At 43.1% G+C, this 25,563-nt stretch overlaps 1 protein-coding gene across 1 annotated transcript in view; it reads left to right on the top strand.

Moving 5' to 3' along the window:
- The window catches only part of sphkap (SPHK1 interactor, AKAP domain containing), a 50,177-nt gene that overhangs the window by 5,388 nt on the left and 19,226 nt on the right, over positions 1-25,563 (top strand). Inside the window, exons 3-5 of the mRNA XM_079514339.1 lie at positions 3,985-4,089; positions 21,758-21,817; positions 23,253-23,393. Of these exons, the coding sequence (XP_079370465.1) occupies positions 3,985-4,089; positions 21,758-21,817; positions 23,253-23,393 (306 nt within the window). The remainder of the gene's footprint in view (positions 1-3,984; positions 4,090-21,757; positions 21,818-23,252; positions 23,394-25,563) is intronic.

Genomic DNA, 25,563 nt, shown 5'->3' with positions numbered 1-25,563 from the left:
TCTGTCTGTCTGTCTGTCTGTCTGTCATACACCAGCCATTCTACCCATAGATATAAAAATCACACCCGTGTGAAGTGAGTGGCGCTCTTATCATCATACATCATCTCATTCAGGCCAATCACAATTTGCGTCCTCACCTTCGTCTTCAATGTTTGTGTTTACACAAGCACACAAAGCTGGCCATTCATTGTCAATGGCATTCAATGTTTGTGTTAACACAGTGTTTGTGTTTGCACAAATCATCAAAGCTGGACATAGGAGAGGCTAGCGCCCCTCAAAAACCAAGATGCCTCATTGCCCGCTGCAGTTCATTGGAGCGACCACTGCAAGGCGGAAGTCAAGCAGAAGTGCGGAAGGATCGTTCCGTAGTGCCGATCCAGGACCCGCCTTACCTTGTGTCTGATTGGCTCCTGTGCAGGCATAGTTTTACTGAGGTTATAGGTTTAGGGTTAGGTTTAGGCATAGTTGTAAAAAAACTGTCAATCACCGCGACTACTGGCCAATCACAGCAGGGCTTTCCTAGAACTGCGGTGGGATTCATAATCACTCGTCAGTCAGTGTCTGAGGCTTCCAGATGGTTTTTAATACACTCTCCTCTAGGGTGCCAGGGAGACACAGCCATGATGGTACAGTCTAATATAATCTAACAGCCTGACAGGCCCTGGGGTCCGGTGCATTGATTACACCGGTACTATATAGTAATCATCTCCCAGTGCCACAGAGACAGACAGATAGAAGTTAATTTTAACCGTAAGAGTTACGTAGTGTACTGCAGCGCGACAGCTTATAGCTAACAACACTGCAGAGCTCAACGACCTGATAGGAGAGTGTGGAGGGCAGCAATCCAGGAGTCCTGAGTTCGGGTACAAAGTATTTTCAGATGGGGTCTGCGGCCAACTTCATATTCATTTGGGATTTGAATGAGCACCACTGCTGTATGTTGTAGAAAAACACGCTGTGACATCTTTCTTATAATCGGGCCTGAGGTCCATGGTGCTCTATGATAGTGGTTCCCAAACTTTTCAGTTTGTGACCCAAAAGAGAGATTAGACGTTTGCCCGGGACCCAAACTAGTGAAAATAGCAGATCTACAGGCTCACAACGTGGTGCTTTGATTGTCTTGTAGAGATTGTGAGCTTGTAGATTGGCTATTTTCACTACCCGTGCCCGTTGGGCACTGGCCTACTTGGAACGATGCAAGTTGGAAATGTATGCCCCACCCAGTTATTATGTCTGTGTCGCTTTTATGCCCATATATGGAGTTCTTTGTCCAGGCGTGCCCAAATATGGAGTCTGTGCCGACGTCAGAATGATGTCAGAACAGTCCAGCTCCATATGGGGAGCCTGGGCAGGGGCCCTGTCCAGAACCCGGGCAGAGGACCTTTTGGGGAGTTTCTGGACAACCGTGGGTCTGACCGACTGGACACCGGGCACTGCACTCCCTGTGGGGGTGTGGAATGCGTGTGTCAGGCATGTTCAAATATGGAGTGTTGTCAGAGGTGATGTCAGCTGTTTCCCCTTTTAAGCCCATATATGGAATTCTTTGTCAGGCATGCCCAAATATGGAGTCTGGGCCGGGCAGAGGCCCTGCACTCCCTGTCGGTGGGATGAATGGTTCTCAAGTTATGTTGATTTCAGACGTACGTACACACACACACACATACACACACACAGAGAGAGAGACTTAGTACATTTATAGATAGATAATAATATTTGTTTGTTTTTAATTTATGGAGATTCTTAGATTTTTCTTTGATTTATTCATGAAATTACAGTAAAAAAAAAAAAAAATCATGAAACATATTTTCTAATTTTGGGAATGTTTTTTTTTAATGATTTGAAACAATAATGTAAGGAAAACAAAATGTAAGAAAAACAAAATGTAGGAAACAAAAATAAAGGGACCCATAAAATTGTGTCCGCGACCCACAAATGGGCCTATGGGGAACAGTGCTCTATGATATAATGTCCCCTGCATGGTGAGAACAGTATCATATATAAACAGTATACACAGTATTATGATTTAATGTTCCCGGGTGAGATCAGTGGAGTCTGGCCATGTGCACAGATGGCCCGTCTCAGAGGGGACGAGTCGAGAACAAGGGCACGGATTAGCACTATAAATATATACAGCATAATGGACACGATGAGTGTTATGTAATAACTACAATATTGTAGTCTCTCGGTTCTCCATTCATCTGGCCAGTTCATTGGTACTTTGCGCCCCTGCATCGTTCTTGAGTACATCCACATACTGTACTTTAGTGTGGGACGTCCTCGTGATCGATGCCCGTGTGTTAGTTCCCAGAGCACCAGTTTGCTGGCTGGCAGTTCTTGATGCCTTTGGCATTGTCCTGATAGTCTCATAGAATGCTATGTCTACATAATATGCTATCAAAATGACAAGGTCGTTGAGGCTATAGGCAAGTGATACGGCAGTGCTGTTGGCTGAAGAGGTGGGATTTCAGACTACGGCGGAAGATTGGGAGTGAGTGCAGTTCCGATTGCAATGGGAAGTTCACCTTTCACCCTATTGTTATTTATCGCCAAGTAGAGCACTTTTAGGGCCTAAACTAAAGGCTTCACGACAGTAAAAGTGCTCTCCTTGGCGATAAATAACAATAGTTTATACATGACAGTCTGTGTGTCTAGTTAGCTGAGTGAGTATTGATCATCTCTATGTATGTACCTCTGACACAGGTCCAGGAGAAAGGTCAATTAATTTCAACCACAACAGGGCAAAACATAGAGACAATGGGCGTGGGCGTGAGCGCGCGTGCATGTGCACGCGCGCGCGTGTGCGTGTGCGTGTGACGTTGGTTGCGTTGTCCGACTAGTAACCCTATTACTAACCCTATAAATCTAACCCTAACCTCAGTCTTTAAGGGTAAGACCACTTTTTGGAGGATTGGGTTGTTTTCTTACCTTATTTTGGGGAGTTATTTCGCTCCGTTGTGTTGTTTATTAGCAATTTAATAAGTACAAATACCATCCCATTGACTTCCATTGTAACGGGGAAACAGCTCTCAAAGTCACTCTTTTATCACATCAGGAAAACTCATGCGGTTTTATTTTCGTCTTTTAAGATAGATTTATAAAGTTACTATTTTAGTCGGAGATATACTGAAGCAGTACTACGGTGTCCCCAACTCTCGCGGTGACATCTTGCGAGGTTTCGTTTCCCAGACACAGACACTTCTTCTAAAGTGTCTCCCTCAAACTCAAACACGTCGATTGTGTATGTTTTTAGTGACAAGCGGACGAGATCAAATCCATTTGTTTACGTCCCCGTCGTGGCTCAACAGCATTCCAATAATACGCTTCAGGAGTGGGTGACTGGGTGTACAGTTTTGGTCCAATCAGATAGTTTTTTACTCAACGCAAACAGCAGTGATTCGGTCGGCGTAGGCATACCTACCGGATCTTCTTTCTACACAAATTAGTCAAAACAAGACAAAATTTAAAATAAAACCGCATGAGTGAACCTGATGAACCTGATGTCATGACATAACTGTCAGAATCAGCTTTTGTTGCTTTGGTTCATGTGCTAAAAGAGTGACGTTGAGAGCTGTTTCCCCGTTACAATGGAAGTCAATGAGCGACTTTTTTATTTCTTAAATTGCTAATAAACAACACAGCGGAGCGAAATAACTCATGGAATGGACTAGTTTGCCCATAATAAGGTAAGAAAACAACCCAAACCTCTCAAAAAGTGGTCTTGCCCTTTAACCGACCACGTAAGTAAACATAAAGCAAAGTTGTTGTATAGCACAGTTTCACGATGTTTTCGCTTCGGCGGCAGTCATTTCCACGTTTCCTAGTCGTCTACTTGCATGGTCTGATAAGGAACATATTGGTATTGTATTGCAGGTGATTATGGGGTGATAACATTGGAAGCGGGTGTTATATTGTAGGTGCTGTGGTATATTAACGGGTGTTGTATTTCAGGTGTTGTAGTATTAATTAACAGGTGGTATATTGTAGGTGCTGTGCAGCAACGACGACTCCTCAGACTACTGGCTGAGCAATGAGAAGGTCCTCTGCAGACTGGCTCTTCTGGAGGATGACACCCATGGTAGCTGCACCACAGTGAGTACTCCAAATCGTCCACCGTAGTCTAAAAAAACACACACACACCCGTGTGAGCTGAGGGGCGCTCTTATCATCATACATCATCGTATACATCCTCACATTCCGGCCATTCACATCCTATGTCCAGCTTTTAATGTTTGTGTTAGGACAAAGTTTGTGTTTACACACAGACTAAAAGCTGGACATAGGCTGGGCTAGCGCCTCTAAAAAACTCACCTCTTTAGACTCCATCTTAACCCGCAGTACTTGCCCTATAGCCTTGACAACCCTACAGGCGTATGGAAAGGCTCAACTTATGTAATTTAGATAGCATTTTATGTATACATATAGCACAGCTCATAACATACAGCTCAGTGAGTAGCGGAGGTCACTAGTGGACATCTTTGTGAGCGGTGCATTACGCAGCTATGTGTGTCCCTATGTCTGTCCCTGTACGTACGTGTCTGAGCACAGACAGCTGCAACACAAAGTAATTAAAGTAAGAGCCCTGGGTGCGTTCCTGGGGGTCTGGATGTTCCGGGGACCCCCCTGGGGACCCCCACACAGTAACTAATTTCTCTGATTATTTGTGGAAAACATGGACAGTAGAGAGCACAGTACACTACAATACAGTATACAGAACGCAGTACAGTAACTATAAATAAATGTATAGTTGCACTGCTCAGTTCACACAGGTGTGATTTTTTTATCCCACGATTTTTGTAACCCATTTTTTTCACCCAGTGTCAATTATCTAATGTAATCCTGGCCGCTACACTCCCTCTGCCAACCTGGGGAGAGCAACGGACTACTTTTCACCTGACAGGGGGAGTTTCCCCGGTTGAATGTAGCGTGTGGAAGGAACACATTTTCCGACCAGTTCCTTTCCCCTCCATCAGGTGCCCCGGCTGGCCAGGGGGAGGCAGTTTAGACACCAGGATAACTGCATGTTATTTTGTGAGGGTACCTATCCTAGGGGACATGGAGAGAACATGCAAACGCCACACAGAAAGGCCCTTTTGCCAACCCCTAGTGGACATCTTAAGGCAGTGGCAGGATGTGTTATAGCAGTTATAGCATGTCAAGGAGCCCCAAATTGACACTAATTATCCCGCGGACCACTGCGGACCCCCATTTGAAAAGATATGCCAGGGACCCCCATAAGAAGATTTTTACGGCTCTAGCAGTGATTCTCACCCTGTTTAATTTCAAGGACCCCCAGTTTGACATGCATTAGTCTACGGACCCCCATTTAATGGCATTTCTATCTCTGGGACCCCCAATTTAGATAGTAAAATCAAGGTTAATTTAACTCTTGAGTAACGGTTCCGTTTGGTTCCATTTGTACACTCTCAGAGTTACAGACCCATGAGGGTCCATTTGGTTCCTAAGTATCAGCTGCGGACCCCCTGGAACTCCCTCAGGGACCCACTTTGGGAACCACTGTGTAATAGGACATGTTGCCCAGTCCCACTGCCACCTAACCAAATGTTAAATGGGACTTACTGTATATTAGCAACTTTTGCAGGGACATTTAGATTAGATTAAAAAGTCGTTAAAATGTGTGTAAATCTTTGAATACATATTCTTTCCCAGCGAACGTTTTAACTCAAATCTTTGCTTCTGTTCTGTGGGGTACCGGCATGTAACAAATTATGTTGAGATGCGGGTCGGCAGCCAAATACATTGGTGGTCCTTGAAAAGGTTGGTCCACTGACATAGAAACATAGTTTTTTCAGAAAACTGTCATGATTTAGAAGAATCTGAATCTGGTCTCAGGTCTTAATAGGTTATATCAAAATGTTTGGGGCAAACGTGCACATTGGGGTGGGGTTACACACAGTGACATCATAGTCTTACTCAGTGACATCCCAAACCTCTTATTTGTGTTTCTACAATTCAGATAGTCGTGGCATGTCTGGGGATTTGGACTTGAACCTCCTGGTCCTGTAATGATTAGTGTTCTACCATCACAACACCTTAATTTGTTCATCTATAGCCTCCCATGCTTTCAGCATTGATTTTTGTTTGTGCCACTGCTGAAAGCTAAATCAGCTAAACCCTGCTAAAGACAACACTTCATATATCCTTTTTAGAGTCTGTTGTCAGTGTGGCCACAAGGCAGGCAGAAACGCTCGGTTTGCTCAGATATAGATTCACTCACAATGTTGTCCTGCAATTTCCGCATGATGGAGATGGAGAGTATAAAAGACTAACGGTATTATGGCAATCAGGTGGTTGAACAAAGGCAATGAGAATGGCGGGTCGGACTCCGGCTCAGCACGCCTATTAGTTCTTGCTCATGCGTTGTAAATATGGACAATAGGGGAGGGAGGTTTATTCTTTGTTGCAATTGTGAAGGAGGCATTGCTAGAATTATTATTTGTGTCTCGGAACAAGAACAGATGGAACGAGTGGAAAGATAATACCGGTATGACGTCAAAGTGAACCTAGAGAGAAGAACATTGTTTTTGAACAGCCCAGAGTTGCTTACTTGAGGTAGTTCTGCTTCTGACGTTGTTGTTTTTTTGTTTGTTTGTTTTTCGCCAAAGCCGAGTTTTCCTCTAACTGCCAACATGTTTCGATCTTCTGAAAAGATGTTTTGCTTACGGTACATTTGCTTACGGTACATGTTCTGTTTACTTCATTGCCTAGTAGCAACCCAATGCTAATGTATAGCATTATGACTGCGAACTATGAGAAACTACTTTAAAGGACCATTTGACGTTCAGTAGATCTACATCAACGGCGGGGAATGTGTTCAAAAATTAGCATTGCTCTGAAGCATTTTGGTCATTGAACCTTTTTTGCAGGTAGATAGGTAAGGCAGCCTTGCTGTCACACTCTCTCTCACTATAAAACCATGCTCACTCGACCCAGTAAACAGTCCCGGTCTCTCTCGCATTGTAGTTCAACACCCCTCCATTCATGTAAAGAAATGTTTGCTTCTCATACAGCAAAACAACAGTTGTGTTTTGCTGTAAGCAACGTCATGGCAGTACAGGATGCGTTCTGTGTTTACACTTGTACAGTATGGCTGGATATAAGAAGAAGGCATTCAAAATCACTGCACGTTCACACATGACGCCAAAGTTAAATATAGCAGTGAATTGGCACAATTTCCAGTAAGCTGAACGGATGGGGTTATAGAGACTGTGTGTGTGTGTGTGTGTGTGTGTGTGTGTGTGTGTGTGTGTGTGTGTGTGTGTGTGTGTGTGTGTGTGTGTGTGTGTGTGTGTGTGTGTGTGTGTGTGTGTGTGTGTGTGTGTGTGTGTGTGTGTGTGTGTGTGTGTGCGTGCGTGCGCGTGCGTGACCAATTCAGCACCACGGCCAGAGACACAGTGATCATCTTTTATGTAACATCTACCCATTTAATGGGGCAAATGTTACATAAAAGATGATCACTATTTATTTTATTATTATTTTTTATCCCATGATTTTGCAACCCATTTATTCACCCAGTGTCAATTATTTAATGTAATCCTGGGCATTACACTTCCTCTGCCAACCTGGGGGGGGGGGGCAGCAGACTGACCTCATGCTTCCTTCTATGCATGAGGATTCCAAGCTGCTTCTTTTCACCTGACGGGGGGAGTTTCCCTGGCCGGACGTAGCGCGTGGAAGGAACACGTTATTCCGACCAGTTCCTTTCCCCTCCGTCAGGCGTCCCGGCTGGCCAGGGGGAGGTAGTTTAGAGACCAGGATTACTGCATGTTTTACCTACCCTATAGGGGACACGGGGAGAACATGCAAACTCCACACTGAAAGGCCCTTTCGCCAAAAAAGATAGAAGAAAACTATTATGCCATTTAGCCGCTACAGTAGGCCTACGTCAACAAACTGTCTTCCCTGGAAAGGAAGTCACATACATGGTTAAATGTCTCTACTGCTAATGAAAACAGTTTTCAACCCTTTTCATTATTTATTCAGCATTTGAGCCACGGACCACAATTTGATGAGATTTAGCCTCTCAGACCAAAGACTTAGAATATTTAGTTCCATCCATCCATCCATCTTCAACCGCTTATCCGTAGTCGGGTCGTGGGTCGCAACAGCTCCACCAGAGAGCTCCTGATTTCCCTCTCCAGAGCAACATTAGTAACTTCCTCCTGGGGGATCCCGAGGCGTTCCAAGGTCATTGAGTCGATGTAATCCCTCCATCTCATCCTTGGTCTGCCCGGGGGTCTCCTCCCAGTGGGACGTGCCTCGAGGACCTCCCTAGGGAGACACTCGAGAGGCATCCTAACCAGATTCCCGAACCACCTAAGATGGCTCCTTTCCAGGCAAAGAAGCAGCGACTCTACTCCAAGTCTCTCTCGGAGAGACTCAGAGACTCAGATTCTATTTTGTTGTCGTTGGGTAAGATTTTGTCCACAATTCCATGCTGTATTGATGTGCACATCAATGGTACCACAGGAGAGATAACATGAGGCAAACGTTGATCAAAATAACAATTCTTCTACATTCTCTCTAAATGTGTAGACTTCTTAAATGAAGTGATGCAGATATTTAACAATAATCTAACTCTTGAGTACGTAACATAAAGTTAAAGATCTAATAAGGGTCCATTGGGTTACCAACTCTCCATCATTTAACTGGGGACCACCTGGAACCCCCTCAAGGGGGACTGGTGGTCCCCGGACCACTGGTTGAAAACCACTGCTCTACTGCAAAGAGCAACAACAGCATCTTGTTTAAAATTTCCAGGAAAAAAGCAGAGCAGACTGTGACCAGTCAGATGTAGATCAATACTTTAGCACATTTATATCAACTAAAAAAAGCTAAATTTGATTCTGTCTTTGTGAGTAACAACTGTTTGATCCTTTTCTTTGTTTTGTTGACTCCAGCCTTCTGGTTAGTTCTAAATCCCAGGATTTAGTTTTGACAAGCCATTCCAGCCTGCAGCAAATTATAACTGCCTGCTCTCTCCAAATTTAAACTGGGTCCCACCACGGGACATGCAGGATCCAAATCCTACTGCAGTGCTCTACTTCTTACCCATTCAAATACTGAATGTTAATAATTGAAATCAAATCAAATTGTACAAATGGAACCAAATTGGTCCATAAGGATTGCAGATGACAGCTACTCACCCAACTGTGTGAAAGTGTGTTTCCAACATTCTTAAAAAAATAATAATAACTGTGTGTGTGTGTGTGTGTGTGTGTGTGTGTGTGTGTGTGTGTGTGTGTGTGTGTGTGTGTGTGTGTGTGTGTGTGTGTGTGTGTGTGTGTGTGTGTGTGTGTGTGTGTGTGTGTGTGTGCGTGCGTGCGTGCGTTGCGTGCGTATGCGTACATGCATAAAGATTCAAGCCAATATGTGGCACTGAAATACAGAGTAGTTTAGTGAACGCCTCAGGCACAAATCCACACACATCAGAAGGACGTGCCGATGTCTGCAACCCGTGATTTTTCAGCTATTTAAAATTCAGACATTTGTGCACCAAGGCTCGACTGTCCTTCACTCTTACTTTTGTTCAACTAACAGCATGAAAAGACAAGCAACATTTAGGATGTCCTTGCTTCAACAGTTCAGTGCATTTTACCCTACAAATCATGCATGGGCAACTGGCGGCCCGGGGGCCACATGCGGCCCTCACCTTCACTTAATGTGGCCCCCAGGTTAATGTCAGAATACTGATATATTATTGATTTCAGCTGTTACAATTCCAAACGCTTTAATTACTTCAATCTAAATTAGTAGCTTAGTGAGTGTATTAATCATTCAGGAAATCATTCAGGATTTCAAATATAGCAAAAATAGCTGATCTACAAGCTCATGACTACTTGATCTTGTAGATCGGCTATTTTTGCTATGCGACAGTAATATACAATGTGGCCCATCTGGAGTGAGTGTGCTATAGTGGCCCTCTCTATCGTCAAAGCTGCCCAGCCCTGCTATAAATCCAGGACTTTTTTCTTGTCACAACATCGTGTTTTCTTCAAGTAAATTCAGCACTAACTGTAGTTAGTCCACACTGCTTTTTGTGCAAATGAACCATGGACGTGTCATTTTCTCTCGCCTCTGTCCACACTCTATGAATCACAGAGAAGGTTTATGTGAGAGGGAACAGATGTGGCCTGTCTGTCCTCCCAACGGCGCTGCATGTCAGATGTCCTCGTGACAAATCGCTATACTCCGCCTCTCAAATTCTTCCTTCACAGCCTTTTCTGGTTTACACAGCCTATCAATCACAGCCGAGCCTGTGATGACACTGCAGAGAGAAATGGGTTTGTTTGGTCCCTAACGTTATTGCACAGAGACGCATGGAGAATAGAAGGACAGAGGAAGCTTAGAATAAGAGGACAGAGAGGAGTGAGGTGATGTGGAGAAAGGAATAAGATGGAGGGCCGGGGGCAGTGGTGGAAAAGGTACTCAAAGTGTTTTCTTAAGTAAAAGAAAAATCACACCTGTGTGAACTGAGTGGTGCAAGGTCTTATATAGCCTGATCAGCTGTGGTCTGACGTAATGTCAGTGACCATAGTAACCATGCTCACCTGTGCACGGACACGTACACAGGTACACAAACATAGATACAGACAAAGCTGGTTGTTGGAGTGGTTTGCACCACTCAAAAAAAACGCCCTTCATGGACCATGTAAAAACCCTGACGGTAGTCCCAGAGATGAGCGATATTTGAACTAGAGAATGGTGAACGCATAGGCCTATGCATTGTACGTGTGTCGTGTAAACCGGTGGCTGTGCGCACACACAAGTGGTCCCCCCCCCCCCCTCCTTTCCTCTTTTCTTTACTTCTTTATGTTTTGTATTTTTTGTAAAAGTATCAATACTGCAATATAGAACGACTCCATTACAAGTAAAAGTCTGGAATCCTAAAGGTACTTGAGTAAAAGTACAAAAGTATTGGCATCAAAATGTATGTAAAGTACCAAAAGTAGAAAGTACTCATTGTGCAGAATGTCCCATTTCATGTTTTCAAAAATATCAGATCTACAAGCTCACAGTGCATCGCGACGCATTGTGAGCTTGTAGAAATTAAGAGGTTTAAATTAATGTTTTGTGATAATAATCAAACTCCAATGTGGTGGAGTGTGGAGTAAAAGTGCAATATTTTGATCCGAGCTGTAGTAGAGTAGAAGTAAAAGTATTGGAAATTGGAAACACTCCAGTAAGTACAAATAGGCTACCTCAAGGTCAAGGTCAAGGTTGTGCTTTATTGTTACATCTTGTGTACAGGTACATAAGAGTAAAACTTATTTTTGTTTGGCTTCCTTCAGACAATGCAGCAGCAAAAATATAATACGACATCAAAACAGCAAAACACAGCAAACAAAATAGAATATAGAGTGCAAAAACGAGCAAACAAGAGTAGAAAAATAGTATCATATGTACATGTGCATGTTTTCCTTGTAGTAGGAAAATTATTATTATTATAGTATTCTTTTATTATTATTATTATTTATTTTTTTAACTTCAATAAATATACAACAAAATAGTTTTAGAGAGGTGCAATTCGAGCTTAATAGTGCGGGGCGAGGGCAAAGGGCAATGTACTACGTTAAACCACTGTTCTGGGGTGGGAGCGGGGATGCATGGACAAAGCATAAGAACCACGTTCCAGAAAGAGAAAATGTATAGAAAAAGGCACCTGACACCTCCATCATGGAGTGTGAGGTTCATACATTTGTGTCATTCGCTGAAAATAACTGTACAATTATAATAATAAATAATGTTTGAGAAAGTGGAATTTGGGATGAATAGGGTGTGAGCGAGAAGGAGAATGCCTGGGACAGAGGGATATCAGAAGAACCATGTGGGGAATTTAAATTCCATGCATAGAATTCGTGTTAACCCGGAATTTCAGTGTAAAACCTCCAGACATATCAGCTCATTACTGAGGCGATGAAAATGTTGTCTGATGCCAGGCCTGCTTGATTATACTGTAATATATACTGTAATATGAGGAAACATTCCTTGTACCAGACAAAAGTTTTACTGTGCGGCGCCTAACGGTCAAGCTGTCCAAAAGAGCATCCGTCCATTTTATATACACTAGAGCGGTGCCCATTGGGCACTGCCTACTTGGAACGATGCAAGTTGGAAATGTATGCCCCACCCAGGTATTATGTCTGTGTCCCTTTTATGCCCATATATGGAGTTCTTTACAGGCATGGCCCAAATGCAGATGTCAAAATGATGTCAGAACAGGCCAGCTCCATATATGGAGATATAGGGGTGATCAGGTCCAGAGCCCGGGCAGAGACTTTTGTGCTGGTTCTGGACAACTATCCGACGGACTCGACACCGGGCACTACACTCCCTGTGGGGGTGTGGAACACGTGTGTCAAATTTCAAGTCGGTGGGGCGAACGGTTCTCGAAGTCGTACATACGTACGTACACACAGAGACTTGGTGCATTTATAGATAGATAGATATACTAGAGGTTCTGGCCGCTATGTTCAAACAGATACGCCATTTATTTTCTGGAAATACTTGTTTTCCCAAGGTTCTTTTCACTGTGTAGCCTTATTGCTAATTCTTCTCTTTTGTTACTGAAAACAAGTGTCCGTTTTCAACACTTCTTTTCACTGTTAAAATTAATCTGAATAGCATTTACCTCTGTTCAGACATTTTATTGACAATCCAATGTCTTGACAATGGCATGACGTGTGGAGTTCTCAAATGGCACATCTGCACTCCCAGATACACGTTGCAGTATTTGGGCAATACTGACATCATCAATAAGACACTGCAGAGATTCACAGGGAAGCCTCAAGCCACACATATTTTATTTTATTTTTTTACAACGAAGGCAGACAGCGACTTATCTTTGGCCACTGGCCATGTTTTTCCCGTGCTGGGCAAGTTGTGTGCAGGGCGCTGTGTCAGTAATCGGTCCATCGCATCACGGAAAGGGAAACTGCGAACAGCCGCAAAGCTGGGTTGAAAACGCAGAGGTAAAGTCAGTGACATATTGAACGGCACTGCATACGTGACGTTCTATGACTTGGCCAACCGAACTGCGCACAAAGTTATTCATTAAAATAGGGTATGTACAGTTGGAGGCCATCGATATTGTCCTTTTCTTTTTGCTGAGGTTTGCGTGATCTGCGCAAAAGGACAGTTAACCCATTTTGGGCGGGAACCCCTTTTGGTGTTTTAAACATTGTTATAATTTAGCTATTGAAAAATAGCAGATCTACAAGCTCATAGCGCGCCACCGAGTGGCGCGCTACGAGCTTGTAGGTCTGCTATTTTTGAAAAATCGTGAAAATATTTATTTCAGAAAACTGGAGGATTTAGAAGGATTTTTTAAAATGTTGAGGTCAGGCCTAAATGGGTCAAATGATAAGGGACAATATCGGTGGCACCCAACTGTATGTGTTTATGATATGTCTGACAGACAGACAGACATACAGACATTCTCCTTCCTGTTTTGAACTTGTGGTCCCCAAAGTAGAGCGAACCATCCATCACCTGATGACTCAAACACTTCACACTAGTACGGTGCGTGCTGTTCCCCATCCACTCCAGAACAGGAACTCATCGCCAGCGGTGGGAAAAGTACTCACATCTTTTACTTAAGTAAAAGTATCAATACTGCAATGTAGAGGTACTCGGTTACAGTCCGTAATTCAAAATGTACTTGAGTAAAAGTGCAAAAGTATTGGAATCAAAATGTACTTAAAGTACCAAAAGTATAAAGTACTCATTGTGCAGACTGCATTGTGAGCTTGTAGATTGGCTATGTAGAAATGGCCGTAATGTACTATATATACTATAGGGCTGAAGTGGTTACTGTTTGTTTTGTAATAGTGATACAGATCTACAGAGGCCTAACTATAGTAACTAAAGTTTTCAACTAAATATAGTGGAGTAATAGTATAATATTTGCCTCAGTGATGTAGTGGAGCAGAAGTAAAAATATTGGAAATTGGAAATACTTCAGCAAAGTAAAAGTAGTTCAAGTACAAGTACAGTACTTAAGTATAAGGGTACTTAGTTACTTTCCACCACCGGCCCAGTGACAGATAGCAGAGTAAACAGATCATCTGCAGCAGCAGATCAGCTGTACGTCTGTGTGAGCAGGGAGGGAGAAAATGTCTTCCGTTGTGTCAACTTTGGTTCAAACATTACATTTCCTCTAATTTGCAGATTTGGCACTAGCAGCACTCACCTTAACAGATACATGGCTATAGCACCAACATGAAAATCTCACATGAGATATTCATGTGTGCGTGGCGTGGCGTGCGTGTGTGTGTGTGTGTGTGTGCGTGCGTGCGTGCGTGCGTGCGTGCGTGCGTGCGTGCGTGCGTGCGTGCGTGCGGTCGAACTAATTGTTTGTCGGACTATTAGGGGCGACTCACACTTTCGCAACAGATTGATGTATGCTTGTTGTATGAGATGTATAGCTGATGCAAGCTCGCAATGCATTTCCAATGGGAGTCACATGGTTTGACACAACATTTGTGTTGTATGAGGGGGAGGGGGGCAGTCGAAACACAGCCGAAAGCCATACAACACAAATGTTGTGTCAAACCATGTGACTCCCATTGGAAATGCATTGCGAGCTTGCTTCTCATACAACAAGCATGCATCAATGTTGTATGCTAGATGTAAAGGTGTGAGTCAGGCCTTAGTATGTCTAACCAACGTATGCACCTGCGTGTGTGTGTGTGCGTGTGTGAATGTGCATGCGCATGCGCGCGCGTGTGTGTGTGTGTGCGTGTACGTGTGCGTGTGCGTGCGTGTGTGTGTGCGCAACTGTGCAAGCATGCGGTGGCTGGCACCACATGCATCTGCTCAGAGATTATTCAGACAGTGTGCAGAAGGCAATAAGTGTAGCCAACGCTCACAGTTCTTGGCCCAGCTGCTGCAAATATTGACATAATTATCACTTCAGCCGTGGAGCGATGAAAACACTTATAATGAGATGTTTGTGTGCATATGTATATGTATGTCACTTTGTCCACGTTCAAATCCCAATAGGCCATAGCAGGCCAAAAATAGTTCAAGAGAAAAGAGTTTACACACCATTTTCTGCTCCCATATATATTTACCTCAAGTACGTGGTACACCATGTACTTGAAGTAAATATATATGGTACATGGTACACCACGTACTTGAAATACTTGAAGTAAATATATATGGGAGCAGAAAACTCTTTTCTCTTGAACTATCACTGTTTTTGACCCAGCACCCAGCCTATTAGGTTGTGGATGTGCGTGTCCTTTTGCCTGTTTTTCAACCTGTTTGTCACTCAAATATAGGCCATTAATTTTTCCCTTCGAGATTTCAAAAAATATTTGTATAAATTGGGGGTCGCGTTGCCTGTCCTCTTGTACACATGCAGATCAGGCAATCTGGAGACGATTATAAAAACATTTGGTCTCTGATGTGGCTCAATGCACACCTCTGGGATTTCAAAAGTACTCACCTTCATATAATTGGTCCCCTCTAATGTTCATGATGAAAGTTTTTTTCTACTCATTCTGTGTCTCATGGGAGGGCTGTGGGCAGTTCAGGGACTGGGTACACGAGGACGTCGCGGGCTGTTCCCCGCCTAAGTTTGCGAACGATATAAAACTTTACTGCGTCTACATTGCGGTTATGTTAATTATGTACGACGTCCACCAATGACATCATCATTGGTGGGAATCCAAGCTAATAGAAATGGCAGGCTTTCTATTCCTGAAAAGTTGTAATGTGATAATGGAAGCCATAATAAATATCTAAATATATTTAAAACAATTATTGTTTAAAAGAAATCTGCCTAACGATGATGTCACTGGTGGACGGGTTTCTGAACTGCCCACAGCCCTCCCATGAGACACAGACTGAGCAGGGGGAAAATTGTGGTATTTTATCATTAACATTTGTGAGGACAAATTATATCTCTGCTGTCGGGAGGAAACCTCATAACTCCAAAATGTTCATTTTTCAGGAAATTATAAGAAAACCTTATATTTTTAAAACAAAGCAAGACAGCCTCATCAAAGTTGGTGTTGTAACTTTATATATTGTCAATTACTTCCATGAGAGGGGGAGAGGTGGTGGAGTTAGTTGCTTTAGCAGACATTTTGAGGGTCTAATGGAGTTAAGAGGTTTTGTCCAAAGCACTTTTTACTACTTTCCATTGGTTCAATATTTTCGAAACAACACACAGACGTAAAGGGTGCTCAATAGCACTGATATATGCCAAAAAAAAATCAAAAACCTAAAAAATGGAGTTATGAGTTTCCTCCCAACAGCAACGAAGGTTGAAAAGTGGTGAAGTGATCAGCAAAAGTATCAATACCATAGACATACTCTGTTACCAGTAAAAGTATGGTATAAAAAAGGTTACTTGAGTAAAAGTACAAAAGTATTGGCATTTCCACAGTTTTTCTTACACCACTAAAACCATAGACTCCCAATTCCAGGCATGTCGTACTAGGCGCCTAAAACAGCTAGCCCATGTACAGTTCAACTCAAGAAGATATAAGCAGACAACGTTGTGAACTTGTAGATCGGCTATTTTCTGCAAAAAGACTTGGTGTAGAGGGGAAAAGGATGCTATAAATACAGTACACTAAGTGCCCCCTCTTTCCTTCGGTCAGGATGCAGAAGTGGGTGTGTAAAAGTACAAAACGTTTGGGAACCACTGAATTAGGGCACCTCCAAGGTCAAGTCAGAATGTTGTGCCAAAATAATGTCCTGTCCCTCTAAACAACCAGGAACTCTGTGTGTCCTGTCCCTCTAAACAACCAGGAACTCTGTGTGTCCTGTCCCTCTAAACAACCAGGAACTCTGTGTGTCCTGTCCCTCTAAACAACCAGGAACTCTGTGTGTCCTGTCCCTCTAAACAACCAGGAACTCTGTGTGTCCTGTCCCTCTAAACAACCAGGAACTCTGTGTGTCCTGTCCCTCTAAACAACCAGGAACTCTGTGTGTCCTGTCCCTCTAAACAACCAGGAACTCTGTGTGTCCTGTCCCTCTAAACAACCCAAACCATCCTGAATTGGGTCCCTCAGTCAGACATCTGGAACAAGCCCTGATGGACTTTGCAAATATAAATTTACAAGTTCAACCAAAGTCAGTAATGGCATAATTTCAGCGCAGTCTGGCCATGAAACTCGGCCTACTCCTCCCTCCCGTGTGTGTGTGTGTGTGTGTGTGTGTGTGTGTGTGTGTGTGTGTGTGTGTGTGTGTGTGTGTGTGTGTGTGTGTGTGTGTGTGTGTGTGTGTGTGTGTGTGTGTGTGTGTGTGTGTGTGTGTGTGTGTGTGTGTGTGTGTGTGTGTGTGTGTGTGTGTGTGTGTGTGTGTGTGTGTGTGTGTGTGTGTTAGGCTGCGCAACAGAGACACTTGGTGATGAAAACCAACCAAACGCTATTTTCGTGCTCAGACACAGGGACACAGCCAGCCAGCCAGAGACACACAAAGCTCCCTATAGGAGTGGGACGTTGCAACACTCAAAAATAGCTAAAGTGAAATGAGAACTAGAATGACAACATAGCATGGGCTAGAACACACTCACGCAGTATAAGTAGCTATACCGTTCATGCATCCTTTGTTTTCAGCTTAATCCTACCGTGAGCTGGGCCTAATTTATGCTTTGGTGACAAAGGTGTTGAGTCTTTTCCAGTTGAAAATACATGATGATGTACAGTATGCCATTGCCAAGTGACACATTGCCAACCAACAAAGCATAAATTAGGTTTCAGTCTCTTCTTGCGCTATAGGTTTTTGCCGGTTGGCTGAGCTGACTACACGCAGCTGCCGATTTGATCTTTGGCGTTATAATCAGCTGGTGAACCGAGACTCTGGAAGACAGACAGATTTGCTCCACAGGACATGCGGACACCTTTTCAAATTCACTGTCATTTCCTCTCTCTCTCTCTCTCTCTCTCTATATATATATATATATATATTTTTTTTTTTTTTGTAACCCATTTTTCACCCGTGTCAATTATCTAATGTGATCCTGGGCTCTACACACCCTCCGCCAACCCAGTCCCCATACTGTATATGGGGGACATGGGGAGAGCAACGGACTTGAACTCATGCTTCCTTCATGCCTGAGTGTCCAAGTTGCTCCTTTACACCTGACAGGGGGAGTTTCCCTGGTTGGACGTAGCGCGTGGAAGGAACACGTTATTCGAACCCGCGGCACGCCGTCAGGCTGGCTCAGCAGCCTAGGTGCCTAGACGGTTGAGCTAACCGTCCGGGCCGTCATTCCCTCTATTATTCAGTATTTGTTTTCTTCTGCTTGTCTGAATCTATTTCCAAAAGTCAAAGTCATCAAACTGGCCTCGATTGACTGCAAATTGTTACTTTTGACTGGGTCCTACCAGAGTGGAAGTAAGTAAATTACGATTTACTATGCTTTGTAGTCACACAGGGGAACATTTGGACTCGTTAGATAAACAGTGTCACCAACAAGGTCACCAAAACAAAACCAGCTGTTTGGAACAGCTTGCTTTGATCCAGTGTGTGCTTCTATATTTATCTCAGTGCTTATTTTGATGATTCCAATCATGGTCATCTTAAAATTACTACTGACATAATGAACAGAGAAATTAAAATAGGCTAACCTTTTTTGAGTGTCAAAGCCAGTGCACTGACCCATTTGTTTTCCGGCTGTACTATTTGTTTCTTTTTATTTCTTCTTGTCTGCAGCCAAAACAGAAGACAAATTACAAGACGTGTACAAGAAGTGTCGCAAGGAAGAGATAAAGCAGAGATAGTTGTGTAGATGCCAAATAGTGCACACAGGCTGCAGGCAACTGAACAGCAGGAACCTATAGATCTAAGCTTAATTCAGCACAAACCAGTCGGCCGATGAAACATTGTTTTTACCCATGCAAACAAAGTAGCCTGCAGCACTGGTTTGCAGTGTCGCCAGGTCTGCATATTATAATCAACTTTGGGCTTGTTTTCCTGTAAAGTCGCTTGTAAATATTCATAGTTGCGGCGGGTTGCTTTAGTTTTATTGTGTGGTTGAGCCCCTAACAGCTTTTAACATTGGTCCGGTTGCTATGCAACGCCTCCGTCACCACCAGCTATGGTATCTTTACCACTCCTCTCATTCCCCTCGGTTCAAGCAGGACTTTCAAAGCTCCATAACTCAGAAACTTTGTGCGCTATCCTTGGTGATCGTCACCCATCCAAAGTTCGGATGTCATTTGTGACTTTGTCTCGCATCGCTCCCGACATGTAAATGTTTCTGGCGATAGGTAAACGGTGTGCGCTATGCTAATGATAGCCAATCCTTAGAGTGAGAGTGTGCATGCAGGGGGCTACAGTGGGGATGAAAATGATCCTCTTAACCCCATTAAAGGACCACTTCACCACTTTTCAACCTATCTTCATATAATAGGTCCTCACTCATAATCATGATAAAATGGCACAAAATGTTTCTACTCGGTCTGTGTCTCATAGGAGGGCTGTGGGCAGTTCAGAAACCCGTCCACCAGTGACATCATCGATGGGGAATCCAAGCTAATAGAAACTGCAGGCTTTCTAGTCCTGAAAAGTTGCAATGCGAAAATGGAAGCCATCGTTCTCACGATAATAAAAATCTAAACATTTTTGTAAAAAAACCTTGTTTAAAAAAAGATCTGCCTAACGATGATGTCACTGGTGGACGGGTTTCTGAACTTCCCACAGCCCTCCTATGAGACATAGAGTGAGTAGAAAAGAATTGTGCCATTTTATCATGATTATTAGTGAGGACCTATTATATGAAGAGATGTTGAAAAGTGGTGAAGTGGTCCTTTAAGAACTGAGACCAGATTCTATAAAAATGTTTTTTGAAAAATGTCTATGTTTCTATGTCAGTGGTTCTAAAACCTTTTCATGTCAAGGACCCCCAGAATTATATGTATTAAAAACAACAAAAACTAAATATCAAAACAACAATAACTAAATCTATCGGTATCAGCTATCGGCTAAATTGTTATTTTAAACATTGGTATCGGCCAATAATTTCCATATCGGTGCATCCCTAATGAACTTAATCATTTTGTTGTATACATTATTTTTGTTTTTCTTTGACCCAAAAACTGGGGGATAAGTTCTGGGGGAGGTAGGTAGCTAGCCTGGCTAATAAGCCAGACTCAAATCACACTGTCGTGTAATCCGCCGGCAGGCAATCTTTTTTGCCAACGGCTGATTCGGTCTGGCTTATTAGCCAGGCTAGTAGGTAGCAGGTATTGTCGGGTCGATAGTGGAGACCGTCTAGGAGGTGAAAGGCAGACAGCAGGATCACATGGAAGTGGCTTAAGACCAAGAAGTCGATACGGAAGCTACAGGGGACTGTCTGGGTGTTAATGGAAGCAGCGTTGAAAGAGAATGATTGGTTGATTTCCCCGTGTCCCCTAGGGTATGTATAGGTACCCTCACAAAAACATGCAGTAAATCCTGGTCTCTAATACTGCCTCCCCCTGGCCAGCCGGGGCGCCTGATGGAGGGGAAAGGAACTGGTTGGAATAGCGTGTTCTTTCCACAAGCTACGTCCAAATGGGGAACCCCCTCCCCCCCGTCAGGTGGCTAATTGGACTCCTCAGTCCTCATGAATTGAAGGCAGCATGAGGTCAGTTCGTTGCTCTCCCCAGGTTGGCAGAGGAAGTGTAGCTAGACAATTGACACTGGGTGGAAAAAATGGGTTACAAAAATCATTGGGTAAAAATTAAGAACAAAAAATAAAAAGAATGACTGGAACCATATTCTACAAAAATAATCTTCTAAATCCGGGGATCAGGGGGGGAAACTCTGGGAATACATTTCTTACCAAGAATTTTCTTCACCAATGTGTTTATAAAGGTGTCTACTCACATATCACACAATGTTTTGGGGGTACCATACAACCATTAAGGCAAAATGTTCTAAATTTAATTATTTTGCATCAATTTCATTCATGGGTTAAGTAGCATGTGATGTGTCAAACTAGGGGGTTTTCATCATTCTGAATCCATCCAACTTTCAGCAGCTGTCAAAAATTCCCCTAGGGTGGTTGAATATAAACCAATGTGGGATATCTTAGACACCTTTACAAACACATTGGTGAAGAAAATTCTTGGTAAGAAATGTATTCCCAGATTTGACATTATACTGATAATATTCCCTGACTTTCTATATGTCAGTGGTTCTCAAACCTTTTCATGTCAAGGACCCCCAGAATTGTATTTGGCCGCCGACACCCATGCACCAAAACTAGCTGTTCTACAACCTCACAATGTGACGCATAATTCGCCATGCATTGTGAGCTTGCATATCGCGGTGCGATTGTCTTACGACAAAGTATAGTAACTAAGCATTACATTGATAATTGTATTGAAAATATCACCTATAATTGTAGGACATAGAATCCCAAAAGGGGGGTTGATTTTGACAGGAAAACGAAGGACAAGAAAGAGAGAGAGAGAGAGAGAGAGAGAGAGAGAGAGCGAGAGAGAGAGAGGGTGCCGAGGTGTGAAGGTACGAACACAGCGTGCTCTCTCAGAGGTGAGCCAGAAATGGTGTGTTGTCATTGTCGTGTCTCCCGGTCCTGACTCCTGTGACAATGACATTGGAGAAAAAAGGAACGGAGGACAGTGTAACAGCTTCACACACTAACATCTATAAATAAATCCCATCAATGTAACTGGCTTCATTCTCTCTCTCTCTCTCTTTCTCTCTCTCTCTCTCTCTCTCTCTCTTTCTCTCTTTTTCTCTCTCTCTGTCTGTCTCTCTCTCCCCCCATCAGATCTGTTTTGTGAATGTCGACGAACAGAAAGTGGATTATCGCAATGACAGAATTGTTGAGGTGAGCAAAACTCTTCTACTCTGTCCACTCTCTTTCTCTGCTGTCTCTCATCTAATGTACAGTATATACAGGGCGTATAAAAATAGACAATTTTTACATCAATTACACTGGATTTTACTGCACATTCCTCTCCTCTGCACTTCAGTGTCTCATCAATGCTGTAAAAAGTGTCTCAGTTGCCATGGATCCAGGATAATTAGAAAGAATTAGAGGGTTGATCTGTTTAGGCAATGAGTAGGTTTGTTCCCGGTAGTCACCCCTCGTGTCGGTGGGGACAGGGGATAACATCACATGATACTATGAGCTGTTTCACAGAACTTCACACACACACAAACACATTTGTGCAGCTAAAAGACAAATCATCCAATCAGATGATTTATGTCCGAGTAGTTCAGTCGGTAGAGCTCTCACCTTTGGACCACAAGGTTTGATCCCGGGCAACGCCAACTCAGCATATGAGTAGCACAGCTTGGGTGCGGCAAGTCGTGTGGTAAGTAGGGATCTGATGGTCAGACTCCATCTCCCATGGGTCTACAGACTCCATCTCCCATGGGTCTATAGTGCATTGTAATGGGGACAGACTCCATCTCCCAGGGGTCTATAGGGCATTGTAACAGGGACAGACTCCATCTCCCAGTAGCCTCGGTCCCAGGCTTACTTATCTGCGAAAAGAAAAGCCTGGTCACAACGTAAGGCAGAGAAGCTATCGGTGGATGTATCGTCCGGAACATCCGCCAGATGTATTTCCCCCGGATACGATATTTTCCCGACCAATCACAATCAACACTTGTTTCATTCGCGGAGAATGTAAACTGATTTGTAAAGCATCAACGTCATTTCCTTGAGCGATACTTCCGCTAAAATCCCGCAACTTCCGCCCAAACAAATGATAGCCTCTAGGCAGCGTAGGTCTTGCCCAGGGTGATCTCCCAGCAAGGTCTATTAAATAAGGTCAGGAAGCAAAGTATGCCAATCCCAGAAGATACACCCTATTCAAACCGAACGGTATGCCTGATGAATAAACTTGTATTGTGTTGTTAATGAATAATGGCCCATAATTGTATAATTGTAATGATTTAGGCTATTTTATGTTCCTGAAAAGTGCTATATGAATTAGCCTATATGCATTAGCCTATAAAGCCTGTCCATTAATATAAAGCTCTGATGCATTAAATGCAAATAAAAATCATATCATATGCCTATTGTCGTCTCTATTTGATGAAGCAGAAATATAGGTCTGTCTGTCTGTCTGTCTGTCTGTCTGTCTGTCTGTCTGTCTGTCTGTCTGTCTGTCTGTCTGTCTGTCTGTCTGTCTGTCTGTCTGTCTGTCTGTCTGTCTGTCTGTCGTACAATAGTGCATTGTAACAGGGACAGACTCCCAGGCTGATACCGACGATAAGCCTCTCCCGACCAACTTGTGCTCTTCTCTTTACAGAAGCTGGCTCAGGTTTCTCCAGACTTGCCAAAGTTGATGGAGTCACTGAGTGTGCACCAACCCAAGGAAAATGAGATCCTTTTGCTTGGTAGCCTCAAGGCCCCAGACAGCAGTCAGACTCACCCACACACCCACACTCAGGTGAGTGAGCTTCACCTGTCAGACTCACCCACACACCCACACTCAAGGTGAGTGCGTTTCAGTGCTTCGTACAATTCATCCATGTCGCTTCTGTGTTTGCCTCAGTTAGCTCCAAGTGGTACACGCTGACACATTAAAGATGGAGCGCCATGAGTTTTGTACCTTTTCTGTTTTGTACGTGTCTATGGAGTTAACATTACTCTAATAGGCCCCCAGGTGTGGTGTGGTTACTAGAATATGTCTGCCCTGTGAATTTTTTGTACTTCCTGAAAGCTGATCAAAACACACCACTTTAGTGACACACTAAAATTCAAAAGACTACAACCGAAATAAGCTCTTGAGCTTTCTTGTGTTTATCCTTTTGACTGCTGTGTGCTTTTATAATCAATATTGCACATGCGATTTGTAAATAAATAACTCAATTAATCAATCCAAAGCCTCAACCGAATAGATACATCCAGACTTACAGGTTTGCTATACGGTACACAATGAAATAAAGGTGGTACAATAACTATTTTAGTACAACTATTTTAGTCTGCAAAAGATCTCTTGATGAAAAATACATTTTTTTTTTTACAAATCTTATTATTTTTTTGGCACCCTGAGCCCCCCTTTTGATATTACAAAATAAACTATTTTGAGGCAACCAGATTGACATGATGAGGCATGCAGCAAACTGCTTATTTCGGGAGGCGGAGGTGTTCTTCTCTGCCTGCCTGTGTTTGGTATTTTGGGGACATGACGTCGTGTGGAGAGGAGAGTATACAGTAGGGGGCGTGTCATTGCTGTGTTTGGTATTTTGGGGACATGCCGTACGGTACTGTGCTGCATGGTGAGGGAGGAGAGATTAGCTCTGCCCCAAGGTTTTCAGGTTTTACAGATGTTGTCCAAACATCACACAAATTTGTACACAGTCTCTCTAGAGCCATTCAACGAAACTTGTATTTCAGATTTTTCAGACTAATATTGGCTACCAAAGTTCGCAGGAGTGCACGGTTTCAAACAAAATTCCGCAAAACATGAACACATCGTGTGATTTCCGTGAAATTGTGCACGCACATTCCCACTTGGCCGAGGAAGAAATGCCACTGGAACATTTTCAACTTGGCCTCAGGGTGGCGCTATAACTGGCCAATTAGTGTTTTTACCTCTAACTGCACAGATCTGTGTAACACTTTGTATGCACACACCCTAGAGGCCAAGGAAAAACCTTTTCCTGGAATTTTTCACATCTGCTCTTTATAGCCCCACCAGGAGGCCGACATATGTAAAACCCATTTTCTAATATTACGCCTTCAGATTTTATCCAAATTTCACGCAAATCGGTACACATGCTCTCCATAGTCATGTGATCAAGACGGGTTTGTTTGATTTCTCATAATCCATCCTGATTGGCTACGATTGGCTTCTAAAGTTTTCAGGAGTAGCCCGCTTTGTACCCGTTTTGTACAAATCGACACAACTCCTCAACGGAGCGTCCAATTGCGGTGAAACTGTACATGCATATTTCCACTAGGCTGAAGAAGAAATGCCACTTGACAGTTTTCAAATTGGCGTCATGGTGGTAACTCCAAATAAGGCCTTATGCAAGTTAGTACAGCATGTTTTAACTCCAAATAAGGCCTTATGCAAGTTAGTACAGCATGTTGTAACTCCAAATAAGGCCTTATGCAAGTTAGTACAGCATCCTTAACCATTACGATGTAAAATTAAAATGATGGAACTAAATGGATTCATTACTGAATTATTGAACAGTTGGAATGTGTCATGAGACTTGCAGGCTCACGTGTGAGATCCCACCTTGCTTTTCTTCCTACACATACAGTAATGTATGCATTCTTAATTGCTCATGTGGAGCCACGGCCGGTTGACAGAAAAATAGTATGAATAGGATACTTGAATTCATGTACTGTATATCATGAACCATTGTTTTAACCCTTCTAAAGTGGTTAAAAATCACCAACGAACACCTTTATATTGTAAATGGTAAACTAAAACCATGATGTGCAATAAAGTATAAATAATATTTCTGTACCTTAAAAAGTTGACACAGACTCAAAAAATGTAAAGATTTAGAATGAAAATGTATAGTGATTGGACTTAAGTTCTGGGGTGAGGTGGAGGTTCTCGGTCTTGAGGAGGCCCGGCTGACCTTGCGGTTAGGAGAGAA

This window comes from Electrona antarctica (assembly GCF_951216825.1).
Source record: "Electrona antarctica genome assembly, chromosome: 11".
NCBI classification, from domain to species: Eukaryota; Metazoa; Chordata; class Actinopteri; order Myctophiformes; family Myctophidae; genus Electrona; species Electrona antarctica.
This window is presented reverse-complemented; position numbering and strand designations above follow the sequence as displayed.